Consider the following 18,375-nt stretch of genomic DNA (forward strand, 5'->3'; position numbering starts at 1 on the left):
GTTTTCACGTTAGGGGCATCTCAGACTCGGGGGCCGTGAGGAAGGCTGTGGGCCACTGGGGGGTTAAGGGAGTGGTTCTCCTGTGCGTGGTGGCAGTCCCTTTCCAGCTGGGGGGTAAGTAAGCACTTCGAGGGACAGGAGTCTGGCCCCAGAGGAGGATGTGGTGCAGAAGGACAGAGGCACTAGTATTTGAACCTCCAAACCGGGGGTCAGCAAACTTCTGCTGTAAAGAGCCAGACAAAGCATTTGAGCCTTGGCAGGCCATATATTGTTTGCATCAGATTCTCTTCTTTGTTAGGTTTTGTTTTGTTTTCACAACTCTTGAAAAGTGTGAAAATCGTTCTAAAACTTGAAGGCTGTCCAGACATAGGCCGAGACCCATAGAACCGGAGCAAGGTGGGGAGGGACCTCTGCGCACCGACAGAGGCTCAATTTCTTTTGTCCTGTTTGTTTCTCAGGAGACCATCGGGATGCTTCTCAAAACAGCCATAGCAAGATAGAGGTGAGTCATTTAAGGAGGGGTTTGGGGGTGTGTATTAGTTGCCCACGATGGCTGTAAGAAAGTACCACAGATTGGATGGTTTAAAACCACAGAAAATCATTCTCTCAGCTCTGGAGGCCAGAAGTCTGGAATCAAGCTGCCAGCAGGGCCACGCTCCCTCTGAGGTTCTAGGGAAGAATCCTTCCTTGCCTCCTCCTAGCGTCTGTGATGGCCTGCAGTCCTTGCTGTTCCTTGGCTTATAGACCCAACACTTAAATGTCTGCTTTCATCGTCCCATGGCGCACTCCCTGGGTGTTTGTGTCTCTCGGTCCAGACTTCCCTCCTCTTATAAAGACACCAGTGATTGGATTAGTGCCCACCCTCATCCAGAAGGACCTCATCTTAACTCGGTTACATCTGCAAAGATCTTATTTCCAAATAAGGTCATCTTCCCAGCTACCAGGGGTGAGGATTTCCACATATCTTTTTTGGGGGACACCGTTCAACCCACAACAGGATGTCTTTTTGCTTTAAGACAGGTGTGAGCCTCCTGACCACTTAAGAATGTGTTAAAATCCCAAGAGAACTTTTCCATAAAGACTTGGCTTCAAAGACAAGCTTCTATCATTCGTGAAGCCCCTTCTATCATTTGTGAAAATGTGGACATTTTCAGAATCACATGTTTGTTTCCTCTCTCCCCTTCTTTCAGCAAGTTGATTTCAGCTGGAATACGTTTGCCGACGGGAAGCTTGCGTTTTATGACCACTACCTTATTGAGCAAATCCAGTCAGGGAAAGAGTCAGAAGTTCGACAGTTTTTCTTCCTGCTTGCGGTTTGCCACACGGTCATGGTGGATCGGATGGACGGTGAGTGTTTCTCTGGCATCTCGGACACGGGGGAGCAGTGTTTCCGTTTACAGGTAACTCACGCTTGGCGCTCAAGTGCGTATAAAGTGGTAGGCATGACAAGTCTGTCTCTTACTCAGGGCGCGAACATTCGTGAGCCCCTACCCTGATGGCCTATGAGGAGTTAAAGTATGAAACCAGCTCTCGGTCTCTGAAAACGTCCATCTTCTTCACAGTTATGGCTCCAAGTGTGTTTATCACTTTGCAAGTGAAATCTTATCGTTAAGAGAAATGATTGACTCGTGCATTTTACTAGAAGAATCACAATCTGCCCACCCTGTTATTACTTAACATTTATTGAGAGTGAAGAGTCAAGGCTTATCTGGATCGTAAGGGAACTTTGAACTTGGACAATCTTTACTACAAAATAATTTCAGAGAGAATTGATTTTCTAGATTCAGATGTGTTTGGGGTTTGAAATAATACCCACCAGAGTCCAAGCTCACTTAAGGTGCCTTTTTCATTGGAAGGAGCATAATTAATGTGTATTTGCTTGGGAGCCTGCAAAGCTGACTTGTAGGCTCCTTTGCAGAATTCTTTTTTTTTTTTTTTTAATAAAGATTTTATTTATCTATTTGAGAGAAAGAGTGCAGAGAGAGAGCGAGCACACACAAGCAGGGAGAGGGGCAGAGGGAGAAGCAGACTCCCCCCTGGGCAGGGAGCCAATGTGGGGCTCAACGCCAGGACCCCAGGATCAAAACCTGAGCTTAAGGCAGATGCTGAACGGACTGAGCCACCCAGGCACCCCTCCCCCCCCCCCCCCCCCCGCCTTTGCAGGATTCTTAAATGCAGCTGTTCCAGCTCGGTTGTAGCAAGTTGGTCCCGTGTCAGTGAAAGCTATCCAGTTTTTCACATATGGGCATTCCAGTACGTTATATAAATACACCTGTGCATTACAGAAAGAGCAAAAGGAACCCTTCTGGCATTTCTGCAATGAAGCACGGTCCGCCTGTCCAGCCTTCACTCAAATCAGGGCAGCACAGGAAAGGGCCTTTCTGTTTTCTGACCTTGTGACATCACGTGTGGCAAGTATGAACTCTCTGGGGAAGGAATATGCAGAAAAACGGAATGTGTACAAGCTCTGTGCGCTATGTTTCAGCAGATTCCAAAGACACCCATTCCGAGGATGGCCGTAACGGTGCAATAAAGCGAGATAACGGCAGAATTCAAAGTGGGACAGATCCGCGGAAGTCTATCAGCAGGCCAAGTGGGGGAAGACAGAAAGAGACACCAGGTCATGAATAACCAACAGAGAGGTCAAAGTCTGTTTCTAGCCAGCGTGTTTTACTCCTACAGCAAGGATCCACTACGATATTTCTAAACAACTTGGTTCTCTTAGGTCTTGACTCATTAGTAAAATTACTCCGCCCCCCCCCTTTTTTTTAAATAGCATGTGGTAGTATTTTGAGAACTATCCAGCTGACTTAGGCAAATGCACTTCAATCTTATGGCCTGCACTTTCTTTTCTCCTTCCTGGGATATTATGGGAAGAGCCCTATTCGGCTAGAGATGGGCCGGCCCCGTTTGGGTTCCTGCCACAGCACACGGTACAGACCTGGGTCCTCGGTGTTGCAGGCAGAAGGCTGCAGTTCAAGGTCCCTTCTAGCCAAACATCGTGCAGCTCTTTGTCCCACCGTCCACTGAGGCAAAGAGTTGTACTTCTCGAGGAAACGTCTTTCACACAGTCTGTGATAGGCAATTGCTGTAGCCACGGGGAATGAAGAGCAGCTGGGTTTCTAGGCACAGGAGGTTAAAAGAGAAATTGGCTTTGGGTTTGATACATGAAGGACCTTGAAAGGGTCCCTTGGAAGGACCTTGGGAAGCCTCCTCCAACCTCGATGGATAATCCAGGCCCAGAAAGGCCAAGATACCTATCTGACCCATGCAGCAGGTCAGAACCCCTTCTAGTTGGGTCCCCTTGCCATCCCCCCATGCTGGGGTGCCTTTGCTTTTGGTCTTGCATTTTCTCTCTTTTGTAAGAGTAATGGAGACTGGTCAGTCTTTTATTACGCGTCACATCAACAGGAGAGGGGAGGCAATCCTTTCGTATATGCTGCCATATCCATCAGACTAGCGCAGCAGTCTGGGTGGCCTGAGTGTGGAGTCCCTGCGGAGGCACATGGGGACAGAGTGTGGAGAGGTGGCTTTGGTTTTCTATTGTTCTGTCATGAATGACCGCAACTCAGTAGCTGGAAACACCCATTCATTAGCCCATAGTTCCTTAGGTCAGAAGTCTGGGCCTGGCATGATAGGGATCTCTGCTCAAGATCTCCCTAAAATCGGGGTCAGGCCTTGTGCCCCTCTGGAGTTCAGGGTCGTCCTCCAGGCTCATGTGGGAGTGCAGGACTCTTTTCTCTGTAGTCGGAGGACAGAGGTCTTCTTTCCCTGCTCCTACGGGCCCCCCTTCTTCCTGTCCGCATGGCCCCTTCCTTCTTCAAAGCCAGCAAACAAGAATCTCCCTTCCATGGAACCCCTTACATGCTTCCAATTTCTCTCTCCGGGAAAAACCCTGCCCCTTTTAAGGACTGACCTAATTAGGTTGGGAACACTCAGATAATCTCCCTATCTTGGGGTCAACTGGTTTGGACCTTAATTACACCTGCAGAATCCCTTCCCAGCAGTACCTAGATTGCATTTGAATAACTGGGAGGGGGGTGTGTATGTACACAGGAAGAGGGGGGCCGGAACCTTGGGGCCACCTTTGATTGCTGCCTCCTGCAGAGGCTGTGTGAGAGCAGAGTGTGGAAGGCTTGGAGGCCTTTTCTTCACCTCCAGGCCTTGAAGTCAGATGAGCTGTGGTTAGAGGCTGCGTTTTAGGGGGTTGGAGCCGGGAGACACTAGAGGCCGCACGGAGGCTGAGAGTCTGGGTTAGGGTGGGGTCTGTGGGGAGGATGAGGAAGTCACAAATGGGGGAGACATCCAGCAAATGATTTGCAGGGGCTGGGATTGTTGAGGGGAGTCGTTGGAGAGGCCACTTGTTTCGGGGCTGGTGCGGGCAGGTGGGGGGCCGGTAGGCGCTGGAGGAGCGAAGCTCCGGCGGGAGGATGGCCACAGGTGCGACTTGTGGTTTGAGCATCTCTTTTCTCTGCGTCGGTTTCATGGCCCACAAGTTAGTTTCTGAAAGAAAAGAAGTCTCTCTGGTTGCCTCCAAGTGTACAGTAAATAAAGAGTTCACTTCAGAAGTGGTTTCCGAGGATTATTTTTTTGTCCCGGTTTCTTCCTGCAAACATCAAGTTGGAGTTTGGACCAGCTCCCTGAGTTCCTTCCTGTCTCTATTCGTCTGCAGTTCTGTGACTCTGTTACGAGAACCAAATGGAAGAGGGGGGGTGGTTTTGGTTAATGATAACAATATCAGTTTGTTCCAGATAGGATTGTCCTAGTCATGGGAACTTGACCACCTTTTATCATTTCGTTCCTTTTTTTCTGTTGGAAATAAGCTCGCCATCAGCATGGTGCGGTATAACATGGTGTCAGCTACACTCGCCCAAGGGGGGGTGGTGGTGTCCCCACTGCTGCTTGGTGAGCTCTGGTCAAATAGTTCGCCCTCTGGAGTGTGCGTGTGTTTCTAGAATGGATGGATTTGGCGTGTACATTTCTAACTTCTGGTGTATGACTCTGGGTGAACAGAAAACAACCTCAAGTGTCATCTTCAGTTACCGGGAATTGATTGATATGGACTTAGAGTGAGCCATCGGAGCAGGTGTGTGGAGGAGGCAGGTGGGTGGAGGAGGCAGGTGGGTGGAGGTGCAGCTCTCCCTGTAGCTTATTCACCCTGGAGCACCCTCCCCTTCCAGGTAGACCGATGGTGTAAAAAGCTGCCCATCCATCCGTGGTCTGCATCCTGCTCAAACCACGGTGAGAAACGAAATGCCTTTGTCTGTGAAAATTCACCTGACCACAGAAGTACTTTTCTTTCTGCTTCGAAGTAGAAAAACTGAAGAAGAAAAATGGATGGGGCACCTGGGTGGCTCCGCTGGTTAAGCGTCTGTCTTCGGCTCAGGTCATGATCCCGGGGTCCTGGGATCAAGTCCTGCATCGGGCTCCCTGCTCAGTGAGGAGTCTGCTTCTCCCGGTACCCTTTCCCCCTGCTTGTAATCTTTCTCTCTCAAATAAATAAAATCTTAAAAAAAAAAAAAGAAAATCTTTTTCAACTTTTTACTTAAGTACAACATGTGTATGGAGACAAGCATATGGCTCAGTGAGTTCTTTTCACAAACTGAAACCTCCCTTGTCATTAACACCCAGATTTTAAAAAACAGAACGTTGTGAGTCCCATGGAAGTCCCCTGTGTTCCCTTCCAGTCAGTGCCCCTTCAAGGGGACTGGTCCTAACTTGGCATAACCCGGATTAGCTTTGTCGGTCTTGTGGTTCTGTATAAATGCAATCACAGAGCATAGACTTGGGTGTCTGCCTTCTTTGGCTCAACATGCTCAGATTTATTCCAGTCGTCGAAGTGTGCTTATGAACAGAAGGCAACTTTCCATTAATTAACTTTAAACATCAGGCGATGGAACAGATTGATGAATTTTAAGGGTTTTTTTTTTTAGTATGGGAATATGGCTGTGGTGACGTAAGTATGTTCTTCCAGAGGGAAGATACCCTTTATCTTCCCTTTTAGAAAATACATGAGTAATATTTGCCAACAGACTTAAAAATTATCAGTATTCTTCAGTATTTTTGGTACTGGGAAGCTATCTTTAGAAAATAGTCAGCAAAACCTATGTACACAGACAAAATGGTTATTACGTTGTTATTTTTGAGAGCAGAAAAATTTGGAAATAAAGTGCCTGTAATTGGAAAATGGTGACATGTTTACATCAGTTAAAATAATGTTTAGAAAGAATCTTTAAAGCTCTATTAACATGCTCAAAATATAAGGTTAAAATAACCAGGATGTAAATGTATATTCAGTAGGATAGAAACTTTTACCGAAATAGGCATTTTCAAAGAGACTGGAAAGAATTATAACCCAATGTCAACAGTGGTGTTTTTCCTCCGGATGGTAGGATTATGGGAATTTTATCCCCTATTCCTGGCCAGTTTTTTTTTCTAGTTTATGTTACTGTTTAGAAATAAAAACCTTAAATTCTGAAGCGTTAATGTTGGTATACTCCTTAAGAATGAACGATTTGTTTCCTTGGGGATGTTTTGGGCTTTGCCATACATCCTTACCCCCCACGTGAACCTCAGCAATGAGCTCTGGGTGGTGAGCTCTGCCTCTGGTTTTACAGCTTTTCTGGTTTTTTCTGTCAGGTCAGCTCAACTACCAGGCGGCCTCTCCGGACGAAGGCGCTCTAGTGAGCGCGGCCAGGAACTTTGGCTTCGCCTTCCTCGCCAGGACCCAGAACACGATCACCGTCAGTGAGCTGGGAACTGAGAGGACCTACGACGTTCTTGCCATATTGGACTTCAACAGTGACCGGAAGCGGATGTCTATCATTGGTAGGTCTCCGTCAAGTGTGTCTGTGTACCACTCACTTCGATGCTGCCTTTTGCACATTTAATGTAATGACACCAGAATAACAGAGGCAGTGAATGAACCACTTGGCTCCTGGGAGATTGCCACGGACGTATCGAAACTTTTTTTTTTTTTTTCCCTTCATTTGCCTGGTGTGCGTCACTCAAAGGGACAACTGCAGTATATGGGATTCTTGTACGTGTTGGCATTCTTCCATGATATGAGCCGCCAGCTGTGAATGGGGGGTGGGAACACGGTGGGTGGTCGGTCCACACACATGTTGTTATTTTGTGAGCCCTCCGAGCACTTCTGCCCTACGCTGGGCAGCAGGGAAGGGAGAAGCAGCAAGAGAAGGGTTCAGAGAAAAGCAGGGCTGTGCTTAGGAAGCAAAAGTGTACCTCTAGTCCAGGCACATGACAACAGGCCACCGAGTGGAGAGGGTGACTGCTTCCCAACACTGAAAGTTTTAAGTTCATAATTTACAACAATTTCAGACTTACAGAAGGACCTTAAGAATGGTTTAAAAAAACTCTTGTATTCTCTTCCACATCCACCAACTATTAGCATTGGCCACTTAGCCTTCGTCATTTTCATGCCTGGCATTTACCTTAAAGGACTCAAAATCCAGTTAGCCATAAGGGCACATGTTACTATTACCTCACAGATTCAAAAATCTAACAAAAATGGTCACAAGGAGTCATGTTATGGTCTGAGTATTAAAGGCAGTAAGTGTTAATGGGTTTATAGGTAAGAAAGATTCCTACGGCAGAGACAAAGAGGACATCATGGAAGAAACTAGAACACGGCATGGCACACAGCTGGAAATCAGTCAATATTTGCTGCAAAAATAAGTAAGATTATGAAAAACTCAGCTGCCTAAAGGAATCTTTTCATATTTATTTCACTATTACCTCGGATGTAGATAGTGGCTTACCGAGTTTGTTGAGAGTGAAGTTCTTCTAGGTGCATTCATGATTGTAAATTAATGGTGAGTTATTAGCAGACTAACACTTCAAATGAACTTTATAAATGTGGTTTTCTATTTAGAAATCAAATCTACCTTTATTATTTGCTTTTCCTTCTCTTGCTTCTAGTAAGAACCCCAGAAGGCAATATCAGGCTTTATTGTAAAGGTGCCGACACGGTGATTTATGAACGGTTACATCAAATGAATCCAACAAAACAAGAGACACAGGATGCCCTGGATGTAAGTCCCACTCTTACCCTTCATGCAGCAGATTGCAAACTTCCTTTCTGATACTGTCTTGTAAGTGCAAATGAAAGTTCTGTGTTAACTGTTGGCCCTTCCCTTGTCTTGGTGTAATTGTGTGGAAAGGGCACGAATGCAGGAATTCAGCAGGCGGGTTCTGGTTCTGCTCCTGCTGCTGACTTCCTAGGACATGACCATGGTGTCCTTTCCAGCACCCAGGTTGGCAGCATCTGCGGGACTGGCCCAGGGTAATGACTGGTCTCTCTTCCAGTGACCTTGAGCGAGCTCCATAACCATAGCGAGCTGTAGTCTTAATATCTGTGTGGCCTCTAAGAATTCCACCAATCTCCTAGTGCACAACGAAGGAAAGAAAGCATTCCTGCATGATGGGGCGTGACAAAACAATGGGGTGGATAAGTGAGTTCTGATGCCTTTGTCAGTGAATCAGTTTGGTCTTTGTTGCTTCAGATTTGTTATCTGAGGGGAGTATGAACTAAGCCCAGTGATAATTGCAGTTATTCAGAATGCTTCTGGAAATTTCTCTCTTGGACTTGCCTACCAATCCTCATAGAACCGTTTTGGTTCTATTAATGACAGTTAATGAAGTATGGAGGATATCCATCGGTCCTGGTATCCCAGTCCTGCCTTTTTGTTTTGTGCCCTTGGGGGAAACGGTTGATGTCTCACTGAAGCATTAATTGCCCATGTGCAAGAGAAAGAGGATAATTCCTACCAGGGAAGATTGTTGCAAGGGAAAGCATCTTGCACAATTCCCAGCATTTAGTAAGTGCTTAGTAAAGGGTAGTTTCTTCCCTTTAAGGGTCCAGTTGAGTTTTGGGGCCAAAGGTCCCTCAGGAAGAAGCCTGTATATGTTGTTTACTTATTGGGGTCACATTTTAAGTTTAGATATGTTGTTGAAGCAGTTGCAGTGGATAATTTCTCATGAGCAAATGAACAACAGCAATTTTATCAAACAGACGCAGAACCTTCCAAAGAATCTTTGAAAGCGAACACTCAGTTGGGTGACCTAGTTCTGCCATCTTGGCTAGAAGAGGTGCAGCTGTGAAGTAATAAAACATTTTTACTGGCTCATACTTCAGCTATTTAAAATAGTTTAAATGCGTTCACCATGATTAAATTTTCCAGACACTCTTTTTCATTTAAATGTTTTATCTCAGCTTTAACAGTGGCTCAGGTATTTCAGAATTGGTTTGAGGAAATAATGCTTGATTGAGAGTTCATAGTTGATTGGGCTCGTAACAGTTCGTCGGAACAAGTTATAAAGTTGTCAGGTCTGTGTTTACGACATCATTACACCCCAAGGCAGCTCCCTTGTCTGTTATTTTCTGAGTCGTTATGAGAAAAAGTTTTCTTCACTCTAGTGATGTGATTTAGAAGAAATGTATACTTTTCTCTTTAACTACTTTGGGAACTACAAATAGGATCCTGAGAATACTTAGAAAAACAAAGTATTTGTTTAATTTTGTCTACAGAATGTATTTATTCAGAATTCATTATCTTTCATGACCTCTTTTTAAATTCTTACTGTATTTCTTCAAAGAAAGATTTCAAACTCGATCTTGATTTACATAAAATTAACTATTGTTTGTTGGATGGATTATCTTTTAAATAGGTCTTTGCAAGTGAGACTCTTAGAACTCTGTGCCTTTGCTACAAGGAAATTGAAGAAAAAGAATATGAAGAATGGAATAAAAAGTTTATGGCTGCCAGTGTAGTCTCCAGCAACCGGGATGAAGCTCTGGATAAAGTATATGAAGAGATTGAAAAAGACTTAATTGTGAGTTTTAACCTTCATAACTTGATATTCTAAACAGAATTGGAAGTTTTATTAAGTTTTGTTATATTTTTAATCTCATGCTTGAAAGATAATTCTAACTTTAGCATTTCAAATTGGTACAATGGAACTAGGTCATTTGAGTTTCTTTTCAAGTAAAATAGAAGTTGCCATTATGGGAAACCAAAAGACAGAAAACATGGAGATTCTAATCTGATTCTATTATTTTTATATCACTCATTAAAATGCATTATGATTTTTACATAACCAGCACATATTTGTTACATTTTGAGAACCACTGAAATGATTTTTATTTTGCAAAACCTTGAAATAAGAAAAATATACCATTTATAAGTGAAATTTCTGAAATTTAATACTTATTGAGTTTAGATTAGAAGGATATGTTCAACAAATAGCTAGTATCAACCTTTAGTGAAAGGAAGTGGCTGGTGTCCGTGTAAAGCCGTATGTATACAATGCAAGTATATTTTTTTAATGTCCTTAATTTTGTACTTACATTTTTCTCTTGGTAAACTACTTTAAGAAAAAAGTTTTTGAATGTTTTGGTTTTTGGTAAGTGTGAAATGCAGCAGCCTTCCCTGTCATTGCTGGCCATCGGCCCCAGGGGAGCACCAACTGGGGTGTATAATTAGCCCTTCTGTTTACAGGTTGGCAAACTGCAATTACAGAACATTTTGAGCTTACTTGCTAATTCCTTTTTTTTTTTTTTTTTTAATGTACATTCCAGCTATTGGGAGCAACAGCAATTGAAGACAAGCTCCAGGATGGAGTCCCAGAAACCATTTCAAAACTCGCAAAGGCTGACATTAAGATCTGGGTGCTCACTGGAGACAAAAAGGGTAATTCAATTTGCAGGGAAGCGTATCTGTTAATTTGTTAAATATTCATAGCTCCTATTTCCCTTGCCCAAGATGACTTTCTCAGACTTTCCGTCTTGCACAAAGACTGTCCATTTCTTTGAGACAGAGATGCTTTCTTTTAAGAAAACCTTCTCCATTATTCCAGTTCTTGCTGACGGCATCCTTCCGGAAAACTCCCAGTAGCAGAGTTTATATCATAACTGAGCTCCTGGTCGTGCCATGCTGACTGTGATCAGTCTTATCTCCCCAGCCAGATGTGGGCTCCTCTCGTGAAAGGACCATCCCTTTTGTCCCTTCTGTCCTCCCCAGCACTTTATTTGTTGGGCACAGAATGGAACAAGACAGAATGCTGATCAACAACTTGTTTTCTGGCCCATTTTATTGCTTGAAAACTATAATTAAAATTTTATACCCGAGGGATGATCTTAATTTTTAAATGTAGAGCTCAACAAGGAGTCGTTTGGCATTGCTACCTTACTCCACAAGCCTCCTGCGGAAAATCAGATAATTTCTCTTACCCTGACGTGGTTAATGGCTTACACACTCCGATAAGCTAAGGGAAGTCCTGACCTTAAACAAATAACAATGGGTGGTAATGGAAAAAGGGGGAAAGACATCTCCAGTAGGGGCCCCATGTGAAGGTTTATGGAAATAGTTCTCATTTTTTTTTTCCATAACAGAATGATTAAACCACAGGAAGCAGCTGTGCTTAGGATTTCAGCAAACACTGATTTATTAAATAACCAGTTCACGTGTTTGATAATATAGTACTTTTTATAAGTGAAAACATCTCAAACCAGACTTTGACTTCACTTATTTTAGCACAGAAAATGGACTTCCCCCCCATGTGATTTCTATACATTGCTACAGAAAGAAGACCATATTGGCTTGAATCCACCTATTTTCATGACTTGAAAAAAAAAAAAGCTCATTACTAGCTAAAGTCAATCATTCATCAATGGGAACAACACTTAATTTTATTTATTTATAGATTTTTTTAATTTGTCTTTTTTATTATAATTAACATATAATGTGTTATTTGTTCCCGGGGTACGGCTCTGTGACTCATCAGTCTTACACAATACACGGCGCTCACCACAACACATCCCCTCACTGAATTTTTTTCTATTGTAGAAACTGCTGAAAATATCGGATTTGCATGTGAACTTCTGACTGAAGACACCAAAATCTGCTATGGGGAAGATATCAAGTAAGTAAAGGCAGAAGTGGAGGCAGTAGACATGGATGTGGAGAAATGGACTGTCTAGACTGGCTAGACTGTCCCCTCAGGCAGTTTTCCTCACATTTACATGAAGCGAGAGAACCCAGGTAGTTCCAGGTTATCATGGTTTGACCTATTCTGAGCAGATCTTAGTGTTAGGGGAGCTTGAGGCCTTTATTCACTCTTTCACGGGCCATTTCTCTCCATTCCTTGGGGAGTCCTCAGTGCTTGCCTGCTGACGAGAAAAAAAAAGATCAAGACGTCACTGGCCAGTTAAGCTGAATTCTCTCCATGTGCTGCCTTTTCTAAGAATTATAATTTTGAAAGAAACCTAGAAGGAGAGAGCCCCACAATTGTGCTTGGATAGCCTCTAGACGTGTCTGGATGGGGCAGGATATTTCAAAGCGTAGCTTCTCCTGAAACCCCCGCGAGCCCAGAGTCACAGCAGAGCTGGGAACGTATAAGGGAGAGCCCTGTCCTGTTAAAAAGCTAGAAGTGTGTTGCACAAGTTCCCGGGCTGTGCGATCTTGACAGTTTTATTTATTCCTCAAGTCTTTTCCTGACGACACGTCCCCCAGGCTGTCACAAGGCCCGAAGCTGTGCACATACACACTTGCCTAGTCCGGTAAGATGATGAGGGAGTTACGCTTGAGCTGAGCCAAAAGGCTGAGAAGTGGTAAGATGATGAGGGAGTCGATGGTGGTTGTTAGTCTTCTTTCTAATCATGGTGATAGAGCTTCTGTGAGTTGTTCCAGTATATTAGGCACTCGGCTAAATTAGACAAACAAAATCAGTAGCTCTAACATTTAAATAGATCAGTTCCCTCTGACTGCATAAACCATGACTCTCTGTGCTTTTAACTTTTAAAAAATAGCGATAGACAAATGCTAATATGTTTACTTAAATAGTTTCTTGGTTTCGAATGATTTGGCTAATTACCAGATGGTTTTATTTCTTATAGATGGGGGGCCTTATTAGAGCTCTGGTCTCTCTTTCTAAAGTGTTGAAAATTGGGGGGCGCCTGGGTGGCTCAAGCATCTGCGTTCAGCTCAGGTCATGATCCCAGTGTCCTGGGATCGAGCCCCACACCAGGTTCCCTGCTCAGTGGGGAGCCTGCTTCTCCCTCTCCAGTTCCCCCTGCTTGTGTTCCCTCTCTCGCTCTGTCAAATAAATAAATCTTTAAAAATAAACAAAGTGCTGAAAATTGGGCCCTGAGATAAATCATAAAGTAAAATTTATGCACGTAGCAAATTTTATGATCATGCTCTTAGCTAGGTTTACCTTTTCAGAGGGCTGAATCCATCTATCTTTCTACGTAATTCCTGAAAGGATGATTCCTATAGAATGGTTTGAATGGGTAACCATGTTTTTTCTCTTCCAGCCTTTTAGTGATTTGTCTTGATCATTCCTTATTTGCAAAATGAAAATGAGCAATTAATGTAGAAAAAGAATAACAGATTCCTACTCCCCTAGTGCAGTGGTTCTCAACTGGAGGTTCTTTTGCCTTCCAGGGAACATTTGGCAATGTCTGGAGACATCTTTAGTTGTCATAACTGGGGAGGCGGGTACTATCGTCTTCTAGTAGGTAGAGGCCAGGGGTGCCGCGCGGCACCCTACAGCACAACTGTCAGCCACGAACAGCAACGTACCTGGCCCAAGACATCAGTAGTGCTGGGGTGGGGACAGTGGCTGTGTGTGTGTCACGAGTAAAGCTCTGGGCTGAGGGTAAGGAGACCCAAGTTTTCCTATCAACTTGGTGCAGGTCAATCACATCCTCTCTCTGGGGCTTGATTTCCTTATTTGTAACATGAAGAGATCGGATGAGCTATTTACGGACCTTTTCACTCCAAAATTCCATGACTCCTTTTTCTATCACATGAGTGCGTTATATGTGATCTTCTCAATTATTTGTTAATGTAAAGCACTGAGGAATTCTCAAAAGCAAACATAACTTTTGTGGGAGTAAGCTGCTTTTTGCCAAATAGTGGCCACTGTTTATAACATGCTGGGGGTTCACCCCAGGTATTAACGTTCAAGTAAAGATTGCCTTCCTTCTGTGGCTCGTGAGCACATTTTCAGCTGTGTCTTCTCTTAGCTGTCTCTGGCCAATAACGAAGCACCAAGGACATGGCGCCCCATGGGGGAAGAATTAAGACTTAATGATATTATGTCGTCGGATTTAAAAATGGGCAAAGGACTTGAATAGACTTTTCTCCAGAGAGGATACACCAACGACCAACAAGCATATGAAATGATGCTCAACATCACTAAACATTAGGGAAATGCACATTAAAGCCAGAATAAGATCTTACCTCAGGCCCTTTCAGGATGGCTCCTATCAAAACAACAACAACAAAACCTAAAAATAAAACAAAAAACAAAACAAGTGTGGGCAAGCATGTGAAAATTGGAACCCTTGTGCACTGCTGGTAGGAAGTAAAATGGTGCAGCTACTATGGAAAACAGTATGGTGGTTCCTCAAAAAAATTAAAAATAGAATTATCGTTATGATCTAGCAATCCCACTTGTGGATATATATCTCAAAAAAGTGAAAGCCAGAACTTAGAGATTTTCATACCCATGTCCATAGCAGTGCTACTTATAATAACCAAGAAGTGGAAGCAACCTAAATGTCTATTGATGGATGAATGGATAAACAAAATGTAGTATAGCCGTAGAATGCAATATTATTAAAGAGGAAGGAAATTCTGACGTGTGCTACAATAGGAATGAACATTGAGGACGGTGAAATAGGCCAATCGCAAAAAAACCCCCACAAATCTGTGTGATTCCATTTATAGGAGTTATCTAGAGTGGTCAAATTCATAGAAACAGAAAATAAAGTAGTGACAAGGCGAAATGGGGAGTTATTTAATTGGTATAGTGTTTCAGTTTTGAAAGTTGAAAGTTCTGGAGATTGGTTACAAGGCAATGTGAATATACTTAATACTACTGAACTATACACTTAAAAATAATTAAGATGATAAATTTTATGTTATTTTTTTAACACAATTAAAAAAAGATTATATATCAAAAGTATCTCACAGTCAAGGGCCTGTTTATAGTCTTGTACTCTTAAACATTTAAATTTCTTTTCCACCAGTGCTCTTCTTCACACAAGGATGGAAAACCAGAGGAACAGAGGTGGAGTCTATGCGAAATTTGTACCCCCAGTGCATGAACCTTTTTTTCCACCTGGTGAAAACCGAGCCTTAATAATCACTGGTTCTTGGTTGGTGCGTATCATTACTGTATCGGTGCCTTTGGCTTAAACTAAAGCAGTTCATTGTGGACCGATTTTAGATGGTTTCCCATATTAACTGCCAACCTAAAAATCTCTTAGCGTATAAACGGGCAATTCCCCAAGTTTGAGATGTAATATTATATGATCTATGAAAGCAATTATATCAGACTGGTAATGGTGGTTATCCCTGGTTTATCAACGGATTTTAATTTTCTTCTTTGTACATTTTTGTATTTTCTGACTTTTATAGTAAGTAAATAGGTTTTACAGTCAGAACCCAAGGACCATCCTTCACATGATTAAGGTCTTGGGAATGATACTCTTGACGTAAAAACTAAAATGGTTGTAATCTTCTGATTTCACAGAATGAAATTCTTCTGGAGAAAAAGACCAAGAGAAGTAAAATTCTGAAGCTGAAGTTCCCAAGGACAGAAGAAGAACGACGCATGCGGACGCAGAGTAAGAGACGTCTGGAAGCTAGGAAAGAACAGCGGCAGAAGAACTTTGTAGACTTGGCCTGTGAGTGCAGCGCAGTCATCTGCTGCCGGGTCACCCCCAAGCAGAAGGCAATGGTGGTGGACCTGGTGAAGAGGTACAAGAAGGCCATCACGCTGGCCATCGGAGATGGGGCCAATGATGTAAACATGATCAAAAGTGAGTCTCGCCCATGGCCAATGCCACTGGAATTGCCAGAGAGAAGAAATGGCATGGATGTTTTGGGGGGGTAGTCTTTCCAAATTTCATTGCTTAGGCTTTCATCATAAAGTAGACATCTGACAAAGGCCCTTACCCACGATGAGGACACCTGTGACATGCCAAATAAGAGTTCCAGATGGGGGAGCTTAGCCTTATTCATTTCCCTCTTTTACATACATGTGGATCTGTTTTGTTTTCCCTTTCTTGCTGCCGTTCCTCCATAGTTCCTTAAGGCTTATTTAAAAACTCCTGCTATTTAATACGTTTTGCAAAAATCTCTACTGAGCTTGGAGTAAATTGTTGAATTCTCTTTCGTATTTGTTTTGAGGGTATTTTTCTTTCATCTAAGCATCTTTTTCTGGGGCTTTCTTCTTGCCCTTGGTAAACTGGGTGATCTAGTACGAGCTCAGGGTAACACATGTGGCATTGAACGTGGTCTCACCATCCTCCTGACCCTCCTAGAGGACTGTCAAGGGTCGTTTCACTGGTCGAAGGACCCTAGGTCTTCACAAATCGAAGAACTGAGTCCTACCATGCAGAAGTGCATTGTGCTGGTATTAAAGTGTGCAGAACCAAACCCTCATCAACACTCCTGAATCCTGGGTTGTTTTTGTTTGTTTCCTCCCTGTATTACTGTCAGGGAGCATCTTGTAATGAAAACTAGCGAGGCCTGAATACTTGTCTTCATTCTGTTGCCAGCATGCTGTGTCACCCTGGGCTCGTGCTCAGCCTCAGCTTTCTCATCTGAAAACAAGAATATTATCTTTGATGTCACGTCCGGTTTTGTGATGTTATTAAGATGAACCATTTGTTACATGACCACACATGTCCTGTTATGCTGGGTACCTTAACTGCATGTTTAACTAGACTTAATTCAGCTTATTTTGTAATTCATGTGTCTCTTTCTTTTCTTAGAGTCTCTTCCTCCTCCTCCTTGATCTATACTAAGAATATTCCAACTTTATCTTCCTCAGCAGGAGTCAGCTATATGACGTATGTCTTCTTGCTTCTTTATCATGTGTATGTCTGTGCCCACTGCCAGTTTAATTCCTCTCGGGGGTGTTTTGCATGTGTTCACCCTACCATAGGACTGGCATTTCTTGCTCCAAATGATACCAATTTGTTTCCACTACAGCCAGTTCCAGTTTATTTTCCATTGTGCACCCTTAACATAAACAGCTGTGCCAGAAGGACGAGTAACTCAAACATAATTTTTATAAAGTTACAATGTAGACTTCGAGATGTTGGAGAGAGGGAGTTTACCTTGCAGATGTACCATCTGACTGTGGGACTTAGACTGGAGAATTTTTTTGTCCGAGTTTACCAATAATGGGTAATAAAAGGGATCACAAAAAGTCAACATTAAGTAACCTCATAGAGACTTATTTTCTGAAGTTGTCCTAAGAGCTTTATTAAGCTCTGTTATATGGCAGGTGCTTTTATATATAACAGGGAGCATCCATTTGGGTGAACATCAAAGAAACTCCGGTCTCCTTGTAAGTCAGTAGCTTCATCCAAGTATTGATAGTGCCTTTTTGTACTTTAGAAAAACTGGCATCACTTTCATCTGCATAAAAAACAATATGCAGGAATTATATTTAAGTGTCCAAAAATCTGGCCATTTGTTAGCAAGTTCCATATTTAATAGTGTAGCCCAGAAGTGGAGGGAACTGCAACTTGCCGTGTTTTTGCAGCTAGCAAGGACCCGAGAACTCTCATGGGCTGCCTGCCCTCTCTCCCTCTCTTGTGCCTGAAGAGGTCTGCTGGCTGGTGGGGATTTTTCTGTGATCTAACACGCTAAGAATGAACAAGCAGCATGAGAGGGGAGACAGAGGCAGAAAGCTTGAGGACATGATGGGTTTGTTAAGCAACTGTGAAGGAGCCTACCAGTGAGGCACCTGAAACCACATTTTTGAAGCTTCAGGAAGATCCAGGTGTCTATATTTAGATTATAGGGGGGAGAAAGTGTGGCCTTAGAAAGTACATGTATTCAGTTGCCTTGAATCACCCGTGAGCTGTGGGTGTTCATTTCACATACTGCCCTTGGTGAGTTCAGCAAAAAGGGGCTGGACATCAGGGCTTGTGGCAGGGGTTCCTCCTCCTTGGCTCCAAGAGAATCTCAACATTTCCCTTTGTTGCTTATTCAGGAAAGAAGGCCATGGTTTGGTAGGAAAGAGCAGTTTGGCAGCCATGACTAGTCATAAGAATTATTTATGTGTTTTGAAAGAAGTCATAAATATTGACTGAGACATGTAATTCTGTTTTTTAGAACTGCAAAGTGTTGCTGAAAACTTAGGTTTGGCCAAGTCACTGTGTCGCTTTGAATTTGCCAGACCTTGTAGTCTGCCACTATGGCAGGATTTTTGGAGCTTCTTTTAGTTGGAAACCCTGCTGAGTTGGCAGTCACTCTCCGGGTCTAAGTAATAATACGTTGTGTTCTCCATCACATGTTCTGTGATTTCAGTACATCTTTACTTCCATGC

General features: G+C 43.1%; 1 protein-coding gene and 1 long non-coding RNA gene across 12 annotated transcripts in view; one reads left to right on the forward strand and one right to left on the reverse strand.

Moving 5' to 3' along the window:
- Positions 1-18,375, forward strand: part of ATP8B1 (ATPase phospholipid transporting 8B1) — a 118,767-nt gene that overhangs the window by 91,154 nt on the left and 9,238 nt on the right. For all 4 annotated transcript variants that reach the window (XM_045790174.2, XM_087869780.1, XM_045790175.2 and 1 more), the window contains exons 14-22: positions 459-502; positions 1,191-1,347; positions 6,640-6,828; positions 7,939-8,051; positions 9,688-9,852; positions 10,598-10,709; positions 11,865-11,940; positions 15,056-15,188; positions 15,562-15,850. In XM_045790174.2, the coding sequence (XP_045646130.1) occupies positions 459-502; positions 1,191-1,347; positions 6,640-6,828; positions 7,939-8,051; positions 9,688-9,852; positions 10,598-10,709; positions 11,865-11,940; positions 15,056-15,188; positions 15,562-15,850 (1,278 nt within the window). The remainder of the gene's footprint in view (positions 1-458; positions 503-1,190; positions 1,348-6,639; positions 6,829-7,938; positions 8,052-9,687; positions 9,853-10,597; positions 10,710-11,864; positions 11,941-15,055; positions 15,189-15,561; positions 15,851-18,375) is intronic.
- LOC123787420 (uncharacterized) overlaps positions 11,642-18,375 on the reverse strand; it is a 57,353-nt gene continuing 50,619 nt past the window's right edge. For 3 of the 8 annotated variants that reach the window (XR_015727621.1, XR_015727616.1, XR_015727615.1), the window contains one exon: positions 11,642-14,311. This is a non-coding gene — a long non-coding RNA (uncharacterized LOC123787420). The remainder of the gene's footprint in view (positions 14,312-18,375) is intronic. The other 5 variants (XR_015727618.1, XR_015727619.1, XR_015727620.1 and 2 more) reach the window with 4 other exon arrangements.

Source organism: Ursus americanus, chromosome 19 (genome assembly GCF_024610735.1).
Source record: "Ursus americanus isolate L20-20 chromosome 19, mUrsAme1.1.p, whole genome shotgun sequence".
NCBI classification, from domain to species: Eukaryota; Metazoa; Chordata; class Mammalia; order Carnivora; family Ursidae; genus Ursus; species Ursus americanus.